Source organism: Eretmochelys imbricata, chromosome 5, assembly GCF_965152235.1.
Source record: "Eretmochelys imbricata isolate rEreImb1 chromosome 5, rEreImb1.hap1, whole genome shotgun sequence".
NCBI lineage: Eukaryota > Metazoa > Chordata > Testudines > Cheloniidae > Eretmochelys > Eretmochelys imbricata.
The window spans coordinates 3,104,055-3,129,218 of record NC_135576.1 but is presented as its reverse complement, the minus strand read 5'-3'; the positions used below and the strand labels follow the sequence as shown (position 1 = coordinate 3,129,218).

Sequence of the window (25,164 nt, the reverse complement as noted above, 5' to 3'; positions counted from 1 at the left end):
ATGCTGGGACTGATCATCTCCATGGCAACACACGGAGCTGGGGAGCAGGGCATGCTGGGACTGATCATCTCCATGGCAACGCATGGAGCTGGGGAGCAGGGCATGCTGGGACTGATCATCTCCATGGCAACGCTTGGAGCTGGGGAGCAGGGCATGTTGGAACAGATCAGCGGATTTAACCGCCCCTGCCTTCGCCCGTCAATTCTGGAGAGGCCGCGTTCGATTGGCTCCTGTCACGGAGTCCCGCCCCCGCTTCCGGCCGGCCGGGTGTGGACAAGATGGCGGCGGTCGGGGGGCTGCAGGACCGGGTGGAGGCGCTGGAGCGGCGGGTGTTCGGGGCCGGGGCGGCCCGGGACTGGGCGGGCCCCTCAGCACCCGCCCTCCGGCCTGTGTGTGACCCCCGCTGCGGGGCCGGCGGGGGCGGCTCCCCCCACCAGGGGACCATCCTGGGCTGGGCCTGCGCGGACCCTGCGGCTCGGGGCCTTGCGCCGCTCCAGGGGCGGGTGGCTCCAGCCTCCGCATTGCCCGGCAGCAGCGCCGGGGGGCTCGTGGGGGGGCGGGGATTGGGCCGCGCTCTTGGGGGAGCGGGGATTGGGCCCGGGGGGCAGGCTCGTGGGGGGCGGGGATTGGCCGGGGCGGGGGGGAAGCTTTGGCTGTTGGTTCCTTCAGCAGCGCGGCCATAACCCCCCCCGGCTGCGGGTTCTCCTCCAGGGCCTTGCTCGCTCCACTCCTGCCCCCAGCGATGCTCCCCGGCGGGCAGAGCGCTCCCGGGCCGGGGGGGCAGGAGGACTAGTGCGGGGCCTTTTGTCCCAGTGCTCCGACGGGCTGCCTGGCTCGGGGCTGCTTCGTTTACTTCTGAATTGCCGCCCCCTCTGGGGTACAACACGGGCTCTGTTTAGCAGCCCCTCGTAACATCACGTCACCATTCGGGCAGCTCCTTGAATTATGCTGCCTGTGAATGTTAGTAACTGAAACCGTTTTAAATAGGTTTCAGAGCAGCAGCCGTGTTAGTCTGTGTTCGCAAAAAGAGCAGGAGGACTTCTGGCACCTTAGAGATTAACCAATTTATTTGAGCATAAGCTTTCGTGAGCTACAGCTCACTTTATCGGATGCATTCATCCGTTTTAAATAGACATTTTATCTCCTGTCACTGCTGGTCTGTTCCTGACAGTTTAGTTGTGGGATCATAGAAGTGTCACTTAATCCCTGTTTGGTTTATACCATCTCTTACCTTCTAGGCTGCAGATGGTTTGGTGAAAGTTCAGGTGGCTTTGGGGAACATTGCAAGCAAAAGAGAGAGGATTAAAATTTTGTATAAGAAAAGTAAGTATTCATCCAGCATTTGTGTGTTGCGGTTTTTTTACCCCCAGGATTTAGATCCAAATTGTATTTTATGTGGTGGTCTTGTTGGGTGGCCTGTCTGGCCTGGAGATCATTTGAGGTGTGTTTTGCAGTGGGTTTAAAAACAATCTTCCTTTGCCTCCAAAGGAGCTAATTATGACTGAGTAGACAAGCTGGCATCTCTCTTGAGTGGGGTGTACCTTGTGAGAGTAAGGCATCTACTTTGGTTTCTGTTCCATTATCAGAGATCTAAAATCTAAGATTTCAGCTTTATTCCTTCCCTAGGACTGTGCATTCTACCCACTGTGATCAGATCCCCCTAGAAATCTGCAGCCCATCAGGCCTGGTGTTATCAGTAAGGGGTAGTACATATTCAGTGTATGTCCACCTGCAGAAAATCATGTGCTTTGACTTCTCACTGGCATTGGAGCTTATTACTCCCCGCTGCGTCTATCAAGGACAACTCCGATTGCAAGCAACCTTGGGATTTTTGTATCAGAGGAGAGATGTCGCAGAAACGACATCAGGAGAGGACACTGATGCCACTTCAGCACACCCTCGGCCAGCTTCAGAAAGCAAGACTTGCGTGTGTAAAGGAAAGACATTTCAGAGGGCAGGGGAAGTAGCAGGCCACATGATGGAAAGGGAGCACTCGCTCTGTGCCTTCCCTTTTAAAGAATGAATTGTGACCTCTGCAGTTGAATTTAAAATTGGCTAATGTAATACTTAGCAGGTTAGTGGGACCTTGTGTAAATAATGGGTGCCTATTGGCGTTGGGCCATGTGAGTACACACTTCTTTAAAATAAAATCAAACAAGGAAACTTACAGGCTTGGTGCAGCAGCGACTTTGTACTGTTGAGTCAAAAGCCATTCCTCTCCGATCCCCCACTGAGGATGCCTCTGCATCTTCCTACATCTGGATTGTTGTCTAAACTAGTTAGTCAGCTCAGATTTGTAAGCTCTTTGAGGCAGAGTATGTCATTCAAGTGGTCTATAAAATGCTGTGAAAGTTCATGGTACTATAGAAATACTATAGCTGCTGATTCTTTTTATCAAAATCTTGTAGTAAGTAGGAAGTTGCGACTGGCAGTACTTCCAGAACTAATCACTTCTCTCTCTCCCTCCCTGTAACCTACTTCTGATCTTAGTTGAAGATTTAATAAAATACCTGGATCCTCAGTACATTGATCGAATGGCTGTTCCCGATGCCATGAAACTGCAGTTCATCTTAGCAGGCACGTCATGAAATGAAAGGAGTATGCTCATTCCCCAAAAGCTCTCAAGACAAGCAGGGTGAGGGAGATCTTAACTGAATGCACCTCTCCATCTCTCTTTTAATCATGGGCTTAGGACGGAAATGCCTCATTTGGCTTCTCATCTTCCCCTGTAAACTGGCCAATGCTTCAGTAAAAGATCAGAACTGGAGAAACTACAGTATGAATTGTACAGGGAAGAACAAGCCTGGTTCAGTCCCCAGTCTCTGGCTCCCTGGCAAGCACTTGGAATGCAACTGGCACCGTGGAGCTAGTTCCTGCATGAGGAGTGCTTTTCTCGCTACCAAAGGCCTTCCCTGAATGAGTAATGGACCTTGACTCTCTCTGAGTCTGTCTAGCCTTTGGTCAGAAGCTTTGCGGGGGGGAGGGCGGGGTGGAGAAGGGGTGTGTGGAATTGTTTCCCTATGTCTAGCAACTGTTATGGTAACAAAACTGCTCTTAAACATCACAATATATATACTTCAGTGTTCATAAGTATTGAACTTCTAACCCTGCCCTGCTCTCTCACAGGGGACCTGAGTCGCCCCTCTCCTGTGGTAGGCGTGTGTAACTCCATTGTCTCCAGTGGCGTTGTCCCCGATTCTTATTGGTGTAAGCAAGGGAGAGTCGGAGCCACGAGGTTGACTTTTAATGGGGCTCAACAACTGAGCCAATGAAAGAGCAAAAAACATGTGCTTTCTCCATTGCTAGCTCAGTGAGGAACATCCTGGCTTCTGCTCCTGGTTCTTCCCTTTTATGTACTGTGTGCTGCCTTTGAGATTCTGTTTCCCCATCTGATAATAGCTACCCCAGAAAAGGGTGGGGGATGTTTGCGAAAGGCACAGAGATCCTTGGTTGGAAGGTGTGATAGTAACCCACAGTATCGTTGTGGTGAAGTCTTTCTGCTGCGTGTAGGTTTGATTGCCTTATGAGAAGGGGAAGCTGAACCAGGCCAATTAATCAACTTATTTTTTCTCATCTGTGGAAAGCTGAAATAGTGTTTGACTTAAACTTCTCCTTCTCTGTCTTTTAAACAGGAGGAGCAGTTTATTCTTTCCCAAGCCGCCCTTCTGGAACAGGTGAACAACCTCCAGCCATTCTTGGACAGTGCACACACAGAATCATAGAATCATCATAGAATATCAGGGTTGGAAAGGACCTCAGGAGGTCATCTAGTCCAACCCCCTGCTCAAAGCAGGACCAATCCCCAACTAAATCATACCAGCCAGGCCTTTGTCAAGCCTGACCTTAAAAACTTCTAAGGAAGGAGATTCCACCACCTCCCTAAGTAACGCATTCCAGTGCTTCACCACCCTCCTAGTGAAATAGTTTTTCCTAATATCCAACCTAAACCTCCCCCACTGCAACTTGAGACCATTGCTCCTCGTTCTGTCATCTGCTACAACTGACAACAGTCTAGAGCCATCCTCTTTGGAACCCCCTTTCAGGTAGTTGAAAGCCGCTATCAAATCCCCCCTCATTCTTCTCTTCTGCAGGCTAAACAATCCCAGCTCCCTCAGCCTCTCCTCATAAGTCATGTGTTCCAGTCCCCTAATCACTTCTGTTGCCCTCCGCTATACTCTTTCCAATTTTTCCACATCCTTTTTGTAGTGTGGGGCCCAAAACAGGACACAGTACTCCAGAGGAGGCCTCACCTATGTCGAATAGAGGGGAACAATCACGTCCCTTGATCTGCTGGCAATGCCCCTACTTATACATCCCAAAATGCCATTGGTCTTCTTGGCAACAATGGCACACTGTTGACTCATATCCAGCTTCTCATCCACTGTAACCCCTAAGTCCTTTTCTGCCGAACTGCTGCCTCGCCATTCGATCCCTAGTCTGTAGAGGTGCATGAGATTCTTCCATCCTAAGTGCAGGACTCTGCACTTGTCCTTGTTGAACCTCATCAGATTTCTTTTGGCCCAATCCTCCAATTTGTCTAGGTCCCTCTGTATCCTGTCCCTACCCTCCAGCGTATCTACCTCTCCTCCCAGTTTAGTGTCATCTGCAAATTTGCTGAGAGTGCAATCCACACCATCCTCCAGATCATTTATGAAGATATTGAACAAAACCGGCCCCAGGACCAACCCTTGGGGCACTCCACTGGATATCGGCTGCCAGCTAGACATGGAGCCATTGATCACTACCCGTTGAGCCCGACAATCTAGCCAACTTTCTGTCCACCTTATAGTCCATTCATCCAGCCCATACTACTTTAACTTACTGGCAAGAATACTGTGGGAGACAGTGTCAAAAGCTTTGCTAAAGTCGAGGAACAACAGGTCCACTGCTTTTCCCTCATCCACAGAGCCAGTTATCTCATCATAGAAGGCAATTAGATTAGTCAGGCATGACTTGCCCTTGGTGAATCCATGTTGACTGTTCCTGATCACTTCCCTCTCCTAAGTGCTTCAGAATTGATTCCTTGAGGACCTGCTTCATGATTTTTCCAGGCACTGAGGTGAGGCTGACTGGCCTGTAGTTCCCAGGATCCTCCTTCTTCCCTTTTTTAAAGATGGGCACTACATTAGCCTTTTTCCAGTTGTCCGGGACCTCCCCCGGTTGCCATGAATTTTCAAAGATAAGGGCCAATGGCTCTGCAACCATATCTGCCAATTCCTTTAACACTCTTGGATGCGGCGCATCCAGCCCCATGGACTTATGCTTGTCCAGCTTTTCTAAATAGTCCCGAACCAGTTCTTTCTCCACAGAGATCTGGCCACCTACTCCCCATGCTGTGCTGCCCAGTGCAGCAGTCTGAGAGCTGACCTTGTTCGCGAAGACAAAGGCAAAAAAAGCATTGAGTACATTAGTTTTTTCCACGTCCTCTGTCACACGGTTGCCTCCCTCATTCAGTAAGGGGCCCACACTTTCCTTGACTTTCTTCTTGTTTCTAACGTACCTGAAGAAACCCTTCTTGTTACTCTTAACATCTCTTGCTAGCTGCACCTCCATGTGTGATTTGGCCTTCTGGATTTCACTCCTGCATGCCTGAGCAATATTTTTATACTCTTCCCTGGTCATTTGTCCAATCTTCCACTTCTTGTAAGCTCCTTTTTTGTATTTAAGATCAGCAAGGATGTCACTGTTAAGCCAAGCTGGTCGCCTGCCACATCAAAGGTAACACGTGCTCATCTGCAAGCTACCTTTTCGTAGCTGCTGTCTTGATGTTAGCAAAGACCAGTGGCCTGTCTTTGTTACCCTTCGTGCTGAGAAGTGTGTGGAAATGCTGTTTTTAAAAGTTCTCTAGCTGTCTGCCTCAACTAACCGGAAACCATTGTAAGAGTTTCCAGCTCTGAAGAGTTTGCAGTCTAAGAAGACTAAAGCAGTGCAGCAGCATGCAGAACAAATGCAGAATGTGGCATGGCTGTCCTCTTCAGCAACATGGGTGATGTAGAGTGATGTAGTGGTGGGAGTCTGCTATAGACCACCGGACCAGGGGGATGAGGTGGATGAGGCTTTCTTCCGGCAGCTCGCGGAAGCTACTAGATCGCACGCCTCGGTTCTCATGTGTGACTTTAATTTTCCTGATATCTGCTGGGAGAGCAATACAGCAGTGCATAGACAGTCCAGGAAGTTTTTGGAAAGCGTAGGGGACAATTTCCTGGTGCAAGTGCTAGAGGAGCCAACTAGAGGGGGCGCTTTTCTTGACCTGCTGCTCACAAACCGGGAAGAATTAGTAGGGGAAGCAAAAGTGGATGGGAACCTGGGAGGCAGTGACCATGAGTTGTTTGAGTTCAGGATCCTGACACAGGGAAGAAAGGTAAGAAGCAGAATACGGACCCTGGACTTCAGGAAAGCAGACATTGACTCCCTCAGGGAACGGATGGGTAGGATCCCCTGGGGGAATTACATGAGGGGGAAAGGAGTCCAGGAGAGCTGGCTGTATTTCAAGGAATCCCTGTTGAGGTTACAGGGACAAACCATCCCGATGTGTCGAAAGAATAGTAAATATGGCAGGCGACCAGCTTGGCTTAATGGTGAAATCCTAGCAGATCTTAAACATAAAAAAGAAGCTTACAAGAAGTGGAAGGTTGGACATATGACCAGGGAAGAGTATAAAAATATTGCTCGGGCATGTAGGCATGAAATCAGGAGGGCCAAATCGCACCTGGAGCTGCTGCTAGCGAGAGATGTCAAGAGTAACAAGAAGGGTTTCTTCAGGTATGTTGGCAACAAGAAGAAAGCCAAGGAAAGTGTGGGCCCCTTAATGAATGGAGGAGGCAACCTAGTGACAGAGGATGTGGAAAAAGCTAATGTTCTCAATGCTTTTTTTTGCCTCTGTCTTCACGAACAAGGTCAGCTCCCAGACTGCTGCGCTGGGCATCACAACATGGGGAATAGATGGCCAGCCCTCTGTGGAAAAAGAGGTGGTTAGGGACTATTCAGAAAAGTTGGACGTGCACAAGTCCAAGGGGCCGGACGAGTTGCATCCGAGAGTGCTAAAGGAATTGGCGGCTGTGATTGCAGAGCCATTGGCCCTTATCTTTGAAAACTCGTGGCGAACGGGGGAAGTCCCGGAAGACTGGAAAAAGGCTAATGTAGTGTCCATCTTTAAAAAAGGGAAGAAGGAGGATCCTGGGAACTACAGGCCAGTCAGCCTCACCTCAGTGCCTGGAAAAATCATGGCGGAGGTCCTCAAAGAATCAATCCTGAAGTACTTGCATGAGAGGAAAGTGATCAGGAACAGTCAGCATGGATTCACCAAGGGAAGGTCATGCCTGACTAATCTAATCGCCTTCTATGATGAGATTACTGGTTCTGTGGATGAAGGGAAAGCAGTGGATGTATTGTTTCTTGACTTTAGCAAAGCTTTTGACACGGTCTCCCACAGTATTCTTATCAGCAAGTTAAAGAAGTATGGGCTGGATGAATGCACTATAAGGTGGGTAGAAAGTTGGCTAGATTGTCAGGCTCAACAGGTAGTGATCAATGGCTCCATGTCTAGTTGGCAGCCGATATCCAGTGGAGTGCCCCAGGGGTCGGTCCTGGGGCCGGTTTTGTTCAATATCTTCATAAATGATCTGGAGGATGGTGTGGATTGCACCCTCAGCAAATTTGCGGATGATACTAAACTGGGAGTAGAGGTAGGTACGCTGGAGGGCAGGGATAGGGTACAGAGGGACCTAGACAAATTGGAGGATTGGGCCAAAAGAAATCTGATGAGGTTCAATAAGGATAAGTGCAGGGTCCTGCATTTAGGACGGAAGAATCCAACGCACCACTACAGACTAGGGACCGAATGGCTAGGCAGCAGTTCTGCGGAAAGGGACCTAGTAGTGACAGTGGATGAGAAGTTGGATATGAGTCAACAGTGTGCCCTTGTTGCAAGAAGGCCAATGGCATTTTGGGATGTATAAGTAGGGGCATAGCGAGCAGATCGAGGGACGTGATCGTTCCCCTCTATTCGACATTGGTGAGGCCTCATCGGGAGTACTGTGTCCAGTTTTGGTCCCCACACTACAAGAAGGATGTGGATAAATTGGAAAGATTCCAGCAAAGGGCAACAAAAATGATTAGGGGTCTGGAACACACGACTTATGAGGAGAGGCTGAGGGAACTGGGATTGTTTAGCCTGCAGAAGAGAAGGATGAGGGGGGATTTGATAGCTACTTTCAATTACCTGAGAGGTGGTTCCAGAGAGGATGGTTCTAGACTATTCTCAGTGGTAGAAGAGGACAGGACAAGGAGTAATGGTCTCAAGTTGCAGTGGGGGAGGTTTAGGCTGGATATTAGGAAAAACTTTTTCACTAGGAGGGTGGTGAAACACTGGAATGCGTTGCCTAGGGAGGTGGTGGAATCTCCTTCCTTAGAAGTTTTTAAGGTCAGGCTTGACAAAGGCCTGGCTGGGATGATTTAATTGGGGATTGGTCCTGCTTTTGAGCAGGGGGTTGGACTAGATGACCTCCTGAGGTCCCTTCCAACCCTGATATTCTATGGGCTTGAATGTATTCTCCTGGCTACGATACTCCCACTGTACAGGAAGGATGAATTTCAGTGACCCCAGAGCCATGTTATACTGCTGGACTGTTAAATATTCCTGAGATGCTGGTCCAGTGAGCCAGTGCAATTATGAGGGAAAGTGGAGGCCAACAGATACACACTTTAGAGAATCCTTAGAATCTTATAGGGAAAAACTCAGTAGAAAGTCTCCATTCTAAGGGGTAGCTTCCTGTTCACTGAGTATCCCTGCCCCTTGCACAGTGAGGTCTCTCTAGTCTCCATGCAGTTGCTTATCAGTAATATTCACATATAGTAATCCAGCTGCATGCTTCATACAAGTCTCTTGGGCATCTAATCCTCAGCTTGGGACCCATATCTCACGGCCCCAGAAGCAGCAGAGGGGTGACTTTGGAAAGTTGTTTTAGGTTGGTTCTGATCAGCGTGTACACAAAACAACTAAAATGTTGGCATTTCACTTACTTTGCAGTAAAGTGGCAGTAACCAGTGGTGGTATGGTGGCCAGCAGTATTTCTCTTCAGGGCATTCTGAGCTGTAATGTGCTTCCTCTGACAAAGAAGTGTATTAAATTAATCCCAATAGAAACACTTTAAATATGCTTTTACACAGTTGTCTCTACTTTGGTAACTGCAAATTTCCTGGATGTAAAAACTAAGCAGTTTTTGTTCTTTTGTTCTGTGTGCTTTGCAGCTGCTCCTGACCATGCTGCCAAACTGCAGCGTCTTGCTCAAATCCACATACAGCAGCAGGTAGCATGAATACTTATCATGGTTAATCTTCAATGGGCAGGGATGGGGCCTTTTGTTAACCGTAGGTAATTCGTGGGCAAGGATGGGGTAATTAGTAGCACAGACTAGAGCCATTCTAGTTAAGATTATCAGTATTTTTTCTTTCCATTACGTTCTTTTCAGTTTGTCCAAATCATGGAATTTGCCAGGAGTCACACGAGATCTCTGCTCAGGAACATCTCAGTGTACAAATAGCTTTGGGTGGCTTTTTTAAAAACTGCAGTGGGGATACTAATGTCTAACTGCTAATTACCCCCAATACTAGGCTGAGATCCCGATGGCATAGTGAGGCAGTGTGGCCTCCTTCCGACGCAGAGAGGGAGAGACACGACCACCACCCAACTACCGTCCCCTTCCCAGTTCAGGTGGGTGGGAATCTGAACATCAGTTAAAATAAAATAAGCAGCTCAGTTTACAGTACTAGGTAAAGTGTCTGCCTCAAGGCCTAATCCATTGAGCATGTTGTATCTGATTGCAAGGAGAGGAAGGAGCATTTGCCCTGTCTTCCTTGAGAAGTCTTCACTGAGGCTGTGTTAGTGGTTAGCGTATTTGGTTGCTTTTCTGACAGAGCTGTTCCAAAGTCACTGAGGTAAGAAGGATTTCTTGATGATGAATTGATTTCCTACTTCAGTGGAGTTGTCACTGCAACTCTCTGGCTAAATGTGCATGGTTGTCTCCTTCTAGTAGCTAGTCCACTTAGAGGATTTGAGCTGGCTTACTCAGCTAATAGAGTTAACCCCTTTTACTGAAGCAGTACAGGGGCTCTTGCAGCTGAAGGTCCTGGGTTCCATCCCTGGTGATGACAGAGGTGTCCACACACATACAGCCTCAGGTTAACCACCGCACTCCCAGTGCATTATTGCAGCAGAGGTCCCAGACACACCAGAGGCAGCCTGACAACTGGTACCAAGGAAAACTCAAACGGGGATGATGGGGCAAGATTGTCTATCCAAACAAAGAGGAGAGAGGCACGGGCGTATTTGCAGTCTCCTGTTCTCTTTGGATGCTGAATGGTATCTAATATCTGGGGTTTTTTCCACGTTTTCAAGGCAGTCAGAGTTTATTACAAGCAACAAGTCAAAGATAATGCAACACCGGATGTATCAACATCTACATGCAGACATCAGGACCATGTTTGATGGCATGCTCCACACAGCTAAAGAAATCATGGAGAAGAACTACACCCCAGGAGAGATGTAAGAGGCTGGAATTGTGTATTAGACCTTTCTGTAGCTCTCCCCATTCCCTTACGCTGCTTCCTGCCATACCTTTGCGAGCCAATGAGATCTTGTTCGTGCTTGCTAGGGCCTTTAGCAATGGGATTTTCAAAAGCTGTCAGCGCTGGCCTGACACTTCTGCCATTGAAGTCAGTGGGAGATTGCTCCCAGTGAAGTCTGTGGTCAGAGTTATGCCAGTGTGGAGCACTTCTGAAAATCTCACCCTAGGGGCTTGCTCACTGCTGTGCCCTGGCAGTATCTGAACACTCTTAACATTACCAGGTGGAGGGCACTATTCCAAGGAAATTGTTTAGGTTTTTACTTGTTCCTGGAAATGTATAATCTGGAGTTGCAAAGTCCTGCAACAGTTGGTCCCAAATGGCATCTAGAGGCCTGAGATGTCCCTTACAGGATAGCAAACATAATTACAGAGGCAGTGTGGTGTATTGAATAAGGCATTGGATTGAGAGTCAGGAAAGTTGGGTTATATCCCCGACCCTGCCACTGACTTGCTTTGTGACTGTGGGTGTGTCACTTAACCTCTTTATGCATTTATTGTTCCATTTGTACAACTGAGATGACAATACTTCGCTTTCTTTATCAAGTGCTTGGAAATCCTTGGATGGAAACACTGTATAAGTACATCTTAAAATACTACAAGTTAGTGGGATTTTGTTTTTAAACTTAACCTTCTCTTCCCATCATGGAAACTTGATATTTGGATTCCTTAGCTTTGAAAGACCAGTGTTCCCTCTAACTTTTTCCATCCATGTGCAGAATTAATTTTGTTATGTGAACCAATATGGAGGTGATGTGTGGTGGGGGTGGGGCCGAGGGGTTCAGAATGTGGGAGGAGGCTCAGGGCTGCGGCAGAGGGTTGGTGTGTAGGCCCTACCACTTGAATTCAAGTGGTTTACGTAGCCCAGGTGTGCGACTCAGCACCTCACATGCAGAGTGGGATATTTTTCAGAAGCAGTCAGCATTGGCTTAACTCTGCTCCTGCTGAAGTTCTCCCATTGACTTCAGTGAAGGGGAGATAAGCAAACACCAAGTGCTTCTGGAAATCTTACCCAGAAACTTTAATCCTTCCTCAAATGCAGGTTTACTAACACAAATGGGAGTAATGGAATCAATTGTAATTTGAAAAGAATGTTGTCATACCTCCTCCACTAAACCTGATTATTTAAAATAAATAAATAAGCCACACAACAACGCTGGTGTTTGCTTTTTATGTCTTTAACGATATCTGTATAGAAGTTTATAATATTTGCTGTTCTTTTAAACTAGAAAAGGAATTCTTGTGGCACCTTAGAGACTAAACTAGTTTCAGAGTAGCAGCCTTGTTTGTCTCTAAGGTGCCACAAGTCCTCCTTTTTCTTTTTGCAGATACAGACTAACACGGCTGCTCCTCTGAAACTAGTTTAAACTAGCTTATCCTACCACATCTTTTTCTTTTTGAAAACTCAGCTGTGTGCTATCACCTGCTCTTCCTAATGAAGCTGCATTTTGTCTAAAAGAAAAGGAGGACTTGTGGCACCTTAAAGACTAACCAATTTATTTGAGCATGAGCTTTCGTGAGCTACAGCTCACTTGATCAGATGCATACCGTGGAAACTGCAGCAGACTTTATATATACACAGAGAATATGAAACAATACCTCCTCCCACCCCACTGTCCTGCTGGTAATAGCTTATCTAAAGTAATCATCAGGTTAGGCCATTTCCAGCACAAATCCAGGTTTTCTCACCCTCCACCCCCCCACACAAATTCACTCTGTATGCTGGGTCTTGGCCGGGGATAGACCAGGAATGGAGTCTTAGAACTTTTAGTAAGTAATCTAGCTAGGTATGTGTTAGATTATGATTTCTTTAAATGGCTGAGAAAGAATTGTGCTGAATAGAATAACTATTTCTGTCTGTCTGTATTTTTTTTGTAACTTAAGGTTTTGCCTAGAGGGGTTCTCTTTGTTTTTGAATCTAATTACCCTGTAAGATATCTACCATCTTGATTTTACAGGGGGGATTTCTTTATTTCTATTTACTTCTATTTTTATTAAAAGTCTTCTTGTAAAAAACTGAATGCTTTTTCATTGTTCTCAGATCCAAGGGTTTGGGTCTGTAGTCACCTATGCAAATTGGTGAGACTTTTTATCCAACATTTCCCAGGAAAGGGGGGGTGCAAGTGGTGAATTTGTGTGGGGGGGTGGAGGGTGAGAAAACCTGGATTTGTGCTGGAAATGGCCTAACCTGATGATTACTTTAGATAAGCTATTACCAGCAGGATAGTGGGGTGGGAGGAGGTATTGTTTCATATTCTCTGTGTATATATAAAGTCTGCTGCAGTTTCCACGGTATGCATCTGATGAAGTGAGCTGTAGCTCACGAAAGCTCATGCTCAAATAAATTGGTTAGTCTCTAAGGTGCCACAAGTACTCCTTTTCTTTTTGCGAATACAGACTAACACGGCTGTTACTCTGAAACCTGTCATTTTGTCAAAGTCGCTCTGTTAACAGCTTGCTTGATTGGGCATTCAGACTTTTGATGTCAGGATGTGCTCAGGGACAGAGCATTGCTGGTGTAAAACCAGCAGAGGGAGCTAAATTACCGGCAGTAGGTTCTTACTACAGATGGTCAATTTTCACATTTGGAAATTTGGAAAGCCTTTTTTCCTTGAAATGTTGACAAACAGGAATAAAATTGTAGAGAGTCTCAATTTCTTTCTCTCTCTTCTTCCTCCTCCTCCTCCTCCCGCACCCCCAATGTTTTTTACTAACTTGCATGCATTTGGTCTGTGGTGATATATGGAATTTTGCTTGATTATTTGATCAACATCTTTAAGACGGAATGCATTCCCAACCAAATTGAAGGTAGCACACACTTTTGTGCTCACACTGTTGGATATTTGTTTTTTATAGTTGAAAACTTTTGGTATCCGACGCAATCATTTAAATGACACATACTCTTTGTGCTGGTAAAAAGTGGCAATAGTAGTTACAATTAAACTGCAGCTAGAGGTACAAAACCCTATAAACCTTGCGGTGTACACGTCTTTTTGCAGCTTTGAAAATAGGCTACAAGCTAAGCTTCCCCTAAGCTGCGTGGCCATGCAGCAGGCTATCAAGGGCTGCACAGGGGCAGAGCCACAGGGGCCTGGAGAGGACAGAGGTAGGGGGTGGGCGGGGAGCAAGTTTGGGCAGGTGGGGCTGTGGTGGGGACAGGCGCCCCTCATCTCTGGCTTCACGCCAGAGCCCACACCCCCAGCTGGAGCCCTCACACCCTGCACCCCAACCCTCTGCCCCAGCCCCAAGCCCTCTCCTGCATTCCAAACCCCTCGGTCCCATCCCCGCCCCACATCCCCTCCATATTGGTGCACATAACAAAATTCATTCTGCACATGGATGTAAAACATTAGAGGGCACATGGGTAAGGATACTAATAGCATTCTGCTCTTACATAGTACCTTTACAAATATCAGTATAGTTACTCCTCCTTACTGACTCTGTTCAAACAGGATGTCAGTGGCAGAGTCAGGGATATAACCTGAGTCAGCAGAATCCCTGTCCTCTACCCGACTGCTACACCATGATGTCTTCGGTAATGTTGTTATGAACTTTTTAAGAAGTATCAGAGAAGTATCTTTTCCTCTGCATTGATTGATGCCCTTGACCAAAGGTGAATGATGAGATCTTGATTTTTTCCTTACAAGAGTGTGATATCAACCCATTCTGTATTTTTATCCATCGTTTATTCCACGCTAATCTCCGCATGAGCTCTTCATGGGATGTTCTCTGCATCATATTGTGAGATGAATTCAGCCATGAGATATTATATCCACTGTTTTTCTTTGACACCTAGGCAGTCATACCACCATGAGGAACATAGGATGGATAGACTGATAGGTCTATCTGTAACATTAGAAATGCCTTGTAACCCACTGCTTGTTGTCAGGTCTGGCCTCTGTTAATCTGCTCATATGTTAATTGCAGGTGCCGCCAGTGATTCTGGCGAAATGTGTCAGACATATGAACTTGGCAGAACAGAGGGGAGACCATCGCTGGAGACCTTCGTTCTTTTCTTTTGCAAACCTTCCAGCTACTATTTCACAGGTAGAGCGCATCTGTCCACTCTGTGGATTCTCTTGCACTGCTTTCAAATGCCCTCATTCAAAAACCTTCTCAAGAACCAGTTCTTCAGTGATGGACCTACAGTGTTAGCCCACGAATTAAGGGTGGGTCGAGGGGCAGCCAGGTGTGGAGAATATGCGTTTTGATAAACTGCTCTGGCTAAATGAGTCATTGGAGTGGGGGACTGGACCCAATGTCCCTGTGCCTCAGTGGGTCACAGCTGACAGTGCCAAATTCCAGACAAACCCCTGTGAAATCGGGCAGGCTCACCCCAAACTGGTGGTGGCTCTCTTAGTGGAGCATACCAAACCAGCAACAAAAGTAAACTTCTTCTTCTGTCTCGCCACACTGGTCAACAAGAAGTCAAAAATGCAGTGTCCTCAGACACTCCAGCCCTTGTCTCATCACCCAGATACTGGATTCTAAGATGAGTGGTTACTGAAAACCAATTTAATCAAACATAGGGTCCTTCTAATCTCAATAGATCAGCCACTTAGCCTGGTCAATATATACCTCAGATCTTACCCAATAATCATGCTGATTCCAGTCCTTGAGTAACTAAAAACTAAAGTTTAATCATAAAAGAAGAAGAAAGTTGGCAATTATTTGTATGTATATGATTTATTAACCATTAACAAGTCCTTATATCAGGTTTGCAGCAGTGATGAAATAGACTGCTGGCTTGGAAAGTCTCTCTGTGGTAACTTCCAAAAGATTGGAAGCTCTTCAGGCCATAGTTCAAATTCTCCTTTTAGTTGTAAATCCAGTCCAGAGAATCAGGGCAGGAAAGGCAAAATGGAGATAGCTCCAGGGTCTTTTATACCCTTTGCCACATGCCTGGAAATGTACTGTCTCTACTTGGGGAAAGGTACTGGCCTAAGATGGAGTCCAGGGTTACATGAGCATATCACATCTCCTTACATAGCTTGATGACTCTCGGGGTAGCCATTGCCCATGTTCTTGCTGAGGTGTCCACAGGAAGAGCTATCTGGGTGGAGTGAGTTTCTTCTATGTCCCATTGTGAGAGCTAAGTGTCCTTGATGTGCCGTCAATAGATAGCTGTCTGGCCTTAATTTCTATTTTACCTGGTGGGTGTTACCTAGGAATACGATGCAGCCGATGAAATGAGCTTTAGCTCACGAAAGCTTATGCTCCAAATAAATTTGTTAGTCTCTAAGGTGCCACAAGTCCTCCTTTTTTCTTTTTGCGAATACAGACTAACATGGCTGCTACTCTGAAATATGTATGTATGTTGCCAGTGCATAGCCAATATTCATAACTTCTGATACGAAAATGATACATGCATATAAACAGGATCATCAGACTTAGCAAATCAGAATTTTTCCACTGACACCTTACGTGCCCTACTTTGTAGAAGATTTGAGGCAAAATTGAGCAGGGGGTTGGACTAGATAACCTCCTGAGGTCCTTTCCAACCCTGATATTCTATGAATGTCAAAGATATAAATGGTCATCTTATTACACAGCGTCACACCCAGGTAGACTCCCTAACCACTAGACTACAGACTCATTCTCACTCAGGCTTAGGTTACAGTTCAGCACATCTCCAAGGCAGTCTCTCCCTCTGGGCAATGTAACTAGTGCCCCGAAGGATTTTGCTGTGGGCATGGCTGTTAGAGGGCTTATTCCTTCACCCACTTACTTCCCTGGTCCTTCTCGCATGAACAGAGAGCAACAATACCCGAAGTCCAAAGGTGCAAACAATTCGATGTTTATTGGGGTGAACTTCCAGCAAGCATGATTCCAGTTTCCTTCCTTAGTATCCTCCTTCCCAGCTCTGACACCACAGAGCCTTACACCTGTGTCCCTGTTCCCATTCCTACCCTTAGCCAAACATGCTTCCAACTTCCTTACTCCCATTCCCTGTTCCCATCTCCCCCTTTAGCAAAACATGATTCCAATTTTCTTACCCCCATTCCCTGTTCCCATCTCACACACCCACATGCCCACCCCCACCCACACCCAGTCACTTCCTCATTGACTACAGATTATACAGTAAAACTTGAGTTCTGCTTAGCTATACCTTAACCAATCATTTTCCTGAAATTTAACTAACCAATCCTAACATATTGTAACATGATTATGTAACCAATTATATCCCACCACCTCAATTAGTTTACACCCAGCAAAATTAATTATACAGCAGACAGGAACAATCACAGAACCAGACAGAGATTATACAGACAAACAATAGCAAAGTGGGAACTATAATGACAAAACAATACAGAAGTGAGGATTTCCCATCCCAGCTATTGATAAGTGAGTTCTTGCCAGACAGGATGCTATCAAACTAAGTTTCCTTTTACATTTTCTAGGCACTTCCCTTTCTCTGGAGATGATAGGATACAATCCTGTCCTGATAGTGCCTAACGGCCCAATAGCACCTTATTTCAATGGGACTAGTTTGGAATGTGAAGATGTGACCCGTCGCTTCCCAGCTTATGGCTGCCTCTGCTGCTTAGCCAAAGGCCTGAGCCTAAGCACAGGGCCACAAACTGTCACAGTAAGAGAAGGCCCTTACACTGGCAGACAGTGGTTTTGATTCTCTCTTTTATACCTCTATCACTAGCCAAGTGATAAGAATACACCTAAATTCTTAGAGTATAGGCCTTTACAGACAGGCCTGAATATCTATATCCTAACACTCCACCCCTTTTTTTTTCTTTTTCTTTTGGGATCCTCCTGCCCAGGTATCCCTGGAAAAGCATAGGACATATGGCGACACATTTCCTGATAGGGCCAGGCATCAAGGTGGAAGGAGTCGATATTCCATTTGTCCCACTGCCCCTTGTGTAGTATTGTGCCCTGCACCTTCTCATACGGGCATACCACACCTATTCCAATTAGTGTTCCAGACTTCCCATTAGTGTGGGCCTGAGAAGGTTGGGTCCGGGTTGTCTAGTACACTGCAGGGTTTGGAGGGCTTATTACATTCCTAATAGGTTATCTCCCTATGCAACGTAACACAAGTACAGTTAACAATACAAAATCCACAGCAACACCGAGTCCTGACCACTGCAGTATGGTCCAACATCCGAGACACCCCCAAAATACTGCCTCTCCTCCTTCGATGGGGTCACGATCTTGTGTCCAGTTGCTGGCAGTTGCAACAAGCTGCTCCTGCAAGTTTTGTATGCTTTTGTCCATATCACAAGTCCACTGAATGTTCACAGAGAAATGGGATATTGTCCAAACCAGCTTGACCACTTGGTATGGAATCAGGCAGTAAGCCCTGGCTTATTCACAGCAATAAGATTCACAGATCCATTTGTGCACCAAAGTCCATATAGCAGCATGTAGATGGGTGTAGTTTGGTTATGGGCTGGTGTAATTGTGCCCCCAGTAATATGTACATTCCCAGCAAAACACCTTATACACAGTACATCCAATTGTCCACCCCTTGCGTAGGCCATTGATCCTGCTCCTCTATAGTCATAGGAGAGGGGCACATCCAAACATCTTCTATTGATTTACACTATTTTACACACCCCTCCGTTAATTCCCAGTGAGCTCCTCCCCTTTTCATTATTTCCATAGGGCTTGTGGGGGCCACCTTAGTTGCCATTCCATTTCCAGGTACCACGGTAGCTATTACACAGGTGCTGGCCTCCTAGTTGAGAATTTGCATTCCCATACACATCTTCCCCCCCAAGGCCAGCCTTTTGAAGCCATCCCCCACCCATATCATGAAGTTTTCTGTTCATTAAAACACAACCATGCTAGCAACAAGACAAACACCACAGACAAACAACACAAAACATAGATCCATGGTATTCTGGGTTATTTTTCCCCGCTGGCGCCAGCTTGCTTGTAGAGTGTCTGAAAAACAAAAGAAACAATTTCCTTCCCCATGGTGGGGACAGATTATTGCTTAATAATAATACCACTTTCTTTTACAAATGTCCTTGCTACTTGCAGGAAAAACAGAAGAATTACCTCCAGACTGTCCTTATTTTGTTCTATAGTCAGGCTAGTGAATCACCTCACTCACTGGTCATTTATGAAATTCATCAGATGGTGTACCTCAGTTTCCCCTCTTGTACAACAGACCAAGTTTGCAATAGTTTCTCTGCTGTACCAAGCTTTAAGTTTATTCTCAGGTAATAGCTGAGACACAGCTTCAGATTTTAGCACTGTACACACACACACCCCCCCACCCCCCCCCCCCCTTTAAGGTTAACCTGTCCCCCTTATTTTCAGGCTTGACTTGTTTTTTTTCACCTCCCTTTCCTGAAGGGCCATAATCTGAGTCTTCTAGTAGCTTGTTTGCTGACCAGATGTATTCAGTTATTTGCAGCTCCTTTGTGCCCATCAGCTAGGTAATTTGCATTTACACACAGAGGCTTACTAGCTTGCTTTTGGATCCAAAGCTGTTAGCAGCTCAGACACTGTCTTAAAAGGGAAGCATTTTACTTCCACCAGAGTTCTGATTACTTTCCACTTTCATCTCCTGCTCCAAAACACAGCGATCTGAAAAAGAAAGCACAACCTATTGTGGCTCCTTTTGGAGCCCTATTAGGATTTTAATGAAGTACCATGTTTTATTTGCATTTCTTTTACTCCTTTTCCAATATACACTGCACATGTCCTGGGAAAATGCAAATTCCTTCCATATAGTTTAACCTCCATAACATCATATTAGCCAAATTAATTTTACACAAGGTATAACTGCCTCCCCCATGCTTACAGAGTTTTCATGCACACCCACCAAAGCAACAATCTAATCCCCCAGAGCCATCTCAAGGCTCAGTGTTCCCATCATTCCTCCCCTTTTCCTTTTCTTTTACCTGTGCACACACACACAAAATTCTGTTTTGCCTAATATCCCTTGCACTGTGATTACTCTTTTTTTACACAACTGTACCCCAATTACACTTCCATCTTATACAACTAGACACAACCAGGGGCAGCCAAGTTAAGTTCCAAAAGAAACCTCTTCCATCCTTTAGTGATTTTGATTACATTACCCAATAGTCAAATGATTTTGCTCAGATTCTCTCTCCGCCTGCTGCCTGCAGCAGCCCCTTATAGACCATTTCTGTGGGAAAAGGGCCCATTTTCCCTCAGAATAGCTGTAAAGGCTTCTGGGGACAGAAGCGTAGTGGTGATAGTAGCCACTCTACCTGACCCCCTTGGAAAATTTAATGACCAAGCTTCCATCCAATGTGACTGCACAGAGTTGCACACACAGTTACATGTATATAACTGGGTTTTATCATTAAACAAAAACTTCCTTCTTGACATCTCACATAAGTATCCAAAGTACCCTCCATTAAAACTTCAGAAAAACAAAAGAGTGTGGAAAGGCAGGTTGCACTTTGAAACTTTTATTTTTTTTTTTTCCTCCACTCCCCCAGGACCAAGTCTCAGATCCAGTCTCTAAAGGTGGTCTGTTAACTCTGCTTTTGACCTTAAACCCTTTTGTGCCAAATCATCTTTCACTACCCCTAACTAATTTACAACCCTTCAGCAGCCCTTGCTGAAGCAGCACAAAACTTGAAAGATTACTGGCAGCTTCCCATAATGCTGCCCTTACTTCAAACCTCTCAAGCAGACTGAAGTGCCTCTTTTCCCTGGGAGGCATTCAGTCCCCATGGGCAGGGACCTTCTTCCCCTACCCATATACCAAGGAGGGTGGGCTCCTCAGCCACCCCCCATACCTCTGGGTCCCCTAACACTTCCTCCATTTCCTTTTTAATCTTATCCCAGGTTGACCCCTGTACCTGGTATGGGCCTTGGTCCTCCCTTATCCATTCATCCAAAAAATCCTTTACCCTGGCTTGCCAGAACCCGCAACTACCATCACGAGAGTTCGCGATACCCCCTCCAAGCAGCTGCGCGGACTGTTGGGGAGGGGGACTTACAGGCTGCCACTCACCTATCCAATGCGATGCATCCGAGTCACGGCACTAAGATGTTAGAGGGCTTATTCCTTCACCCACTTACTTCCCTGGTCCTTCTCGCATGAACAGAGAGCAACAATACCCGAAGTCCAAAGGTGCAAACAATTCGATGTTTATTGGGGTGAACTTCCAGCAAGCATGATTCCAGTTTCCTTCCTTAGTATCCTCCTTCCCAGCTCTGACACCACAGAGCCTTACACCTGTGTCCCTGTTCCCATTCCTACCCTTAGCCAAACATGCTTCCAACTTCCTTACTCCCATTCCCTGTTCCCATTTCCCCCTTTAGCAAAACATGATTCCAATTTTCTTACCCCCATTCCCTGTTCCCATCTCACATGCCCACCCCCACCCACACCCAGTCACTTCCTCATTGACTACAGATTATACAGTAAAACTTGAGTTCTGCTTAGTTATACCTTAACCAATCATTTTCCTGAAATTTAACTAACCAATCCTAACATATTGTAACATGATTATGTAACCAATTATATCCCACCACCTCAATTAGTTTACACCCAGCAAAATTAATTATACAGCAGACAGGAACAATCACAGAACCAGACAGAGATTATACAGACAAACAACAGCAAAGTGGGAACTATAATGACAAAACAATACAGAAGTGAGGATTTCCCATCCCAGCTATTGATAAGTGAGTTCTTGCCAGACAGGATGCTATCAAACTAAGTTTCCTTTTACATTTTCTAGGCACTTCCCTTTCTCTGGAGGTGATAGGATACAATCCTGTCCTGATAGTGCCGAACAGCCCAATAGCACCTTATTTGATGTTCTGGTTTAACTTGGATTTAAACTTGGAGAGTGGTCAGTTTGGACAAGCTATTACCAGCAGGAGAGTGAGTCTGTGTGTGTATGGGGGTGGGTTTTTGGAGGGGGGTGAGGGAGTGAGAGAACCTGGATTTGTGCAGGAAATGGCCTAACTTCATTATCATGCACATTGTGTAAAGAGTTGTCACTTTGGATGGGCTATCACCAGCAGGAGAGTGAATTTGTGGGGGGGGGTGGAGGGTGAGAAAACCTGGATTTGTGCTGGAAATGGCCTAACCTGATGATCACTTTAGATAAGCTATTACCAGCAGGACAGTGGGGTGGGAGGAGGTATTGTTTCATATTCTCTGTGTATATATAAAGTCTGCTGCAGTTTCCACGGTATGCATCCGATGAAGTGAGCTGTAGCTCACGAAAGCTCATGCTCAAATAAATTGGTTAGTCTCTAAGGTGCCACAAGGACTCCTTTTCTTATTTCAATGTGACTAGTTTGGAATGTGAGGATGTGACCGTTCGCTTCCCAGCTTATGGCTGCCTCTGCTGCTTAGCCAAAGGCCTGAGCCTAAGCACAGGGCCTCAAACTGTCACAGTAAGAGAAGGCCCTTACACTGGCAGACAGTGGTTTTGATTCTTTCTTTTATATCTCTAACTAGCCAAGTGATAAGAATACACCTACATTCTTAGAGTATAGGCCTTTACAGACAGGCCTGAATATCTATATCCTAACAGTGGCTACGCTCCAAAGGTCAAATCACTGCCCTGGGAGTGCTCCCCCGGCAGCGCGTTGGAGTGCGAGTGTGGTCATGCACCAGTGCTGGGAGAGAGGGCTCCTGGTACTCCCCCTCCCTGCGGGACACTTTACACAGGCGTGTTACAGCACTGTAACTTGCTGCGCTCAGGGGCCTGTTTTTTCACACCCCTGGGTGAGAATGGCACTTTACAGCACTGCAACAGTGTAGCCAGAGCCTGTATCTATGAGTATCTGCCTTTAACTCTTTCAACTGGAATTCTACAGTGGGAAAAGTCAAAAAGAGAGACTTGCTTTGTATGTTCTGTTTACAAGCTATCAGGCCTCTTCTCTTTACCACCGCAGCTGAAAAACTTCCTTAAGCGGGTGCAGGGTTGTTATTTTATCATTTCTATAGTACTTTGTGTCTGAGTACCTCAAAGTGCTTTACAAATAACAGCTAATTGGGGAGGTAACTCCCTTCTCTTCATGTGTCAGTATAATAGTGCCTGGATCTCTAATTTTCACCCCATGCAGCAGAAGAACTGCGTTTTTTACCCACGAAAGCTTATGCCCCAATAAATCTGTTAGTCTTTAAGATGTCCTCGGACTCTGTGTTGTTTTAAGCTAATTAAGCCTCAGCTTCCTTTTTAGAAGACAACATAAGCTACCTCTTACATGGAAGCAGAAGCTGTTTTGCATCATCACACAACACCACTATCCAATAGGGTTTGGGTAGCTCAGTTGAAACGGCAGCAGCAAGGGAGGAGGAAGGATATAATTACCTGCGCTGAAATTTCACTAGGCCGCGGGAGGATGGATAAGTACCCACACAAGAAATACTTTAGGATCTTCAGAGACCACAAATGGTTTAACGTCTTGTCCAAAAGACAGCACCTCCCAGCAGTATAGCATCAGCGAGGGAGAGTGGATCAGTGCTGAATCGGAGAGGAATTCCTCGTCAGGTACATCTGCACTGAAAAACAAAACAAAAACTACAGTGAATCTGAGCCTGGGTGTGACAAGTTCCCCGAGATACAACCTAGAACTGAAGTACCACTGAGCCCTCTGTCCCATCGATCTGGACTTCCTTTCACACTGAGCTGCCCCCCGGTCCAGCATCCTCCATTGCCTACGTGCTCCCTCTGAGAAGCCTCCATGGTCCCTGGGCGTGTGGGTTCCCTTTAATGGGGTCATTATCAGTGTCTAGCTTCTCCATTATTGTACCTGAAAGATTAGTATGGGGTGTTTCTAACTTCACAACATAGTCTGGTGACGCACACATACACTGTAATAGGCTATTCGTGTTCAACAGATGCAGACTTTTAGACTGATACCCCACGAGGCCTACTTTGTACAAAACCTCTCATAAGCATATCACCAAGGTAAATGTGGGAGTGCCAGGGTGTTGCTCTGGGGTACGGGGTCGCACTGGGTCAGCTGACTTAGCTCATGCTACAGGGCTAAAACCAGCAGTGTAGATGTTCCTGCTGGGGCTGGATCTCAGGCTCTGAGCCACCCTTCCCGTTGGGTTTCAGCGTCTGAGCCATAAGGGCTATCCCACTCTTTTCAGCCCAGGAGCAAGAGACCCAGTCAGTTGAGGCTTGTTGCTGTGGGTTTGGGGTGGCGGCTTGGTTTGTTTTTGGCTATGTAGCTGTACCCTTACTGATTAACCAATGTGACACTTAACTGTGTCAAGTGGCACTATCTGATTAATCCCACTGGACAGAGAGGTCTTCCTGGAAGTCTCAGATGCAAATATTGTCCCATCTCAGCCCTGCGTAGCTTGAAACTTTAATAAAAAATAAAATAAAAAAGCAATCATTTAATTTTCACACCCCCACACCCCTACAGCGTAGTCCTTAACCTGACCCCTCTCATGCTGCTAGCTGGTGTTCTATCCCACAGAAGCAAAGGCTTCTGGGCCGGGTCGGGGCCCCTAGGGCAGCAGCTGGATGAGACTGAGCAGATGAGACCAGGCAGCTGCTGGCGGGTGGGCCAGGACCGGCCGCACAGGGACGCTGCAGCCAGTGGAAACAGGGTCAGGAGCAGCTTCTGCCTGAGTAGGTGCAGCCACCCCAGGCTGTTCTCCTACCCACCCACCCTCCCTCATCTCCCCTGCCCATCCCCCCCACTTCTCCGGCCCCGCAAGCAGCTGCGTCCCATGCCCAGGGAGCCCCTGGCCCCAGCACTTGTGCTGAATCCACTCTGGGCCCTGGGCACCCCTCCCCCACCCATCCCATCTGACCCTCTTCCCTCCCCGTGCGCTGTCCTTGCTGCCTCTCCCACCCCCCAAGGGCCTGGCATGGCTACTGCTCAGCTCTCCTGCCCTGGGCATGCCCTTCCTCCGCAGCCTGTAGCTCCCAGCCCTGCTCCGACCAAGTCCCACCGCTGGCCCCAACGGCAGCCCAAGGGCTGTGCCTCTTGGGATTTGTCCTGGGGGTCCCAGCGATCCTGCCCCGATGCCCTGTCAGTCCCTGGCAATGGCAGTGTCATGCCGCAAGCTTGGCACCCAAATACATCCATGCCTCTGAGCTCCAGAGCGCCTCCTGCAGGACGCCCGGCAGATCCCCAGCACCTGTGTGTGGCCTGCGAGTGTTGGCCTCAGTGGGTGCCTGCCTTCGTCTCGGCCACCCATTTACCTCCGTACACTCTGCAGCTGGCCCGTCCTCGAATGTATCACCTACTAGTACTGCCTCCCTGGCACCTTCACCACTCCAGACCCCCAGACCCCCAGTCCCAGGGGGCAGCTGGCTCTGCTCCCGGGCAGCCCTGCTCCCGGGCGGCCTTTCCCCCGGCCCAGCCTGCCGACAGAGGCATCTCTGTCGATCCGCTTTGCTCCGCTCCTGCGCTGCCGGAGGGTACTGTGCCCTGAGCACCGTGGCTCTCATCCGGCTGGTAGCAGTTTCCCAACCTGGGGCTCTGCCCCCTTCCAGGAGCAGGGCCAGAGGAGGCTGGGGCAAGGGGGAGGTTTTGTGGGCCTAGGTCTGCCCCTTCTCCTCCAAGGGGCTGGGCTCCTGCAGATCCTCTCCTGATGCAG

General features: G+C 47.1%; 1 protein-coding gene across 1 annotated transcript; it reads left to right on the top strand.

Moving 5' to 3' along the window:
• DCTN3 (dynactin subunit 3) lies at positions 1-22,698 on the top strand. Its single transcript, XM_077816995.1, has 9 exons — positions 1-267; positions 1,239-1,323; positions 2,491-2,577; positions 3,634-3,674; positions 9,250-9,308; positions 9,613-9,712; positions 10,401-10,543; positions 14,550-14,669; positions 21,320-22,698. Exons 1-8 carry the CDS (start codon positions 1-3, stop codon positions 14,560-14,562), a joined length of 795 nt encoding a protein of 264 aa, XP_077673121.1. The 3' UTR covers positions 14,563-14,669; positions 21,320-22,698.
• The last annotated feature ends 2,466 nt before the right edge of the window (positions 22,699-25,164 follow it).

What these genes read in the sequence shown, in the direction of transcription:
- DCTN3 (XM_077816995.1), top strand. Translation starts at nt 1, where the DNA reads ATGCTGGGACTGATCATCTCCATGGCAACACACGGAGCTGGGGAGCAG. An exon ending in CCCCGCTTCCGGCCGGCCGG is followed by an intron (nt 268 to 1,238) that starts GTGTGGACAAGA and finishes CTTACCTTCTAG; the next exon opens with GCTGCAGATGGTTTGGTGAA. An exon ending in CCGTCCCCTTCCCAGTTCAG is followed by an intron (nt 9,713 to 10,400) that starts GTGGGTGGGAAT and finishes TTTTCAAGGCAG; the next exon opens with TCAGAGTTTATTACAAGCAA.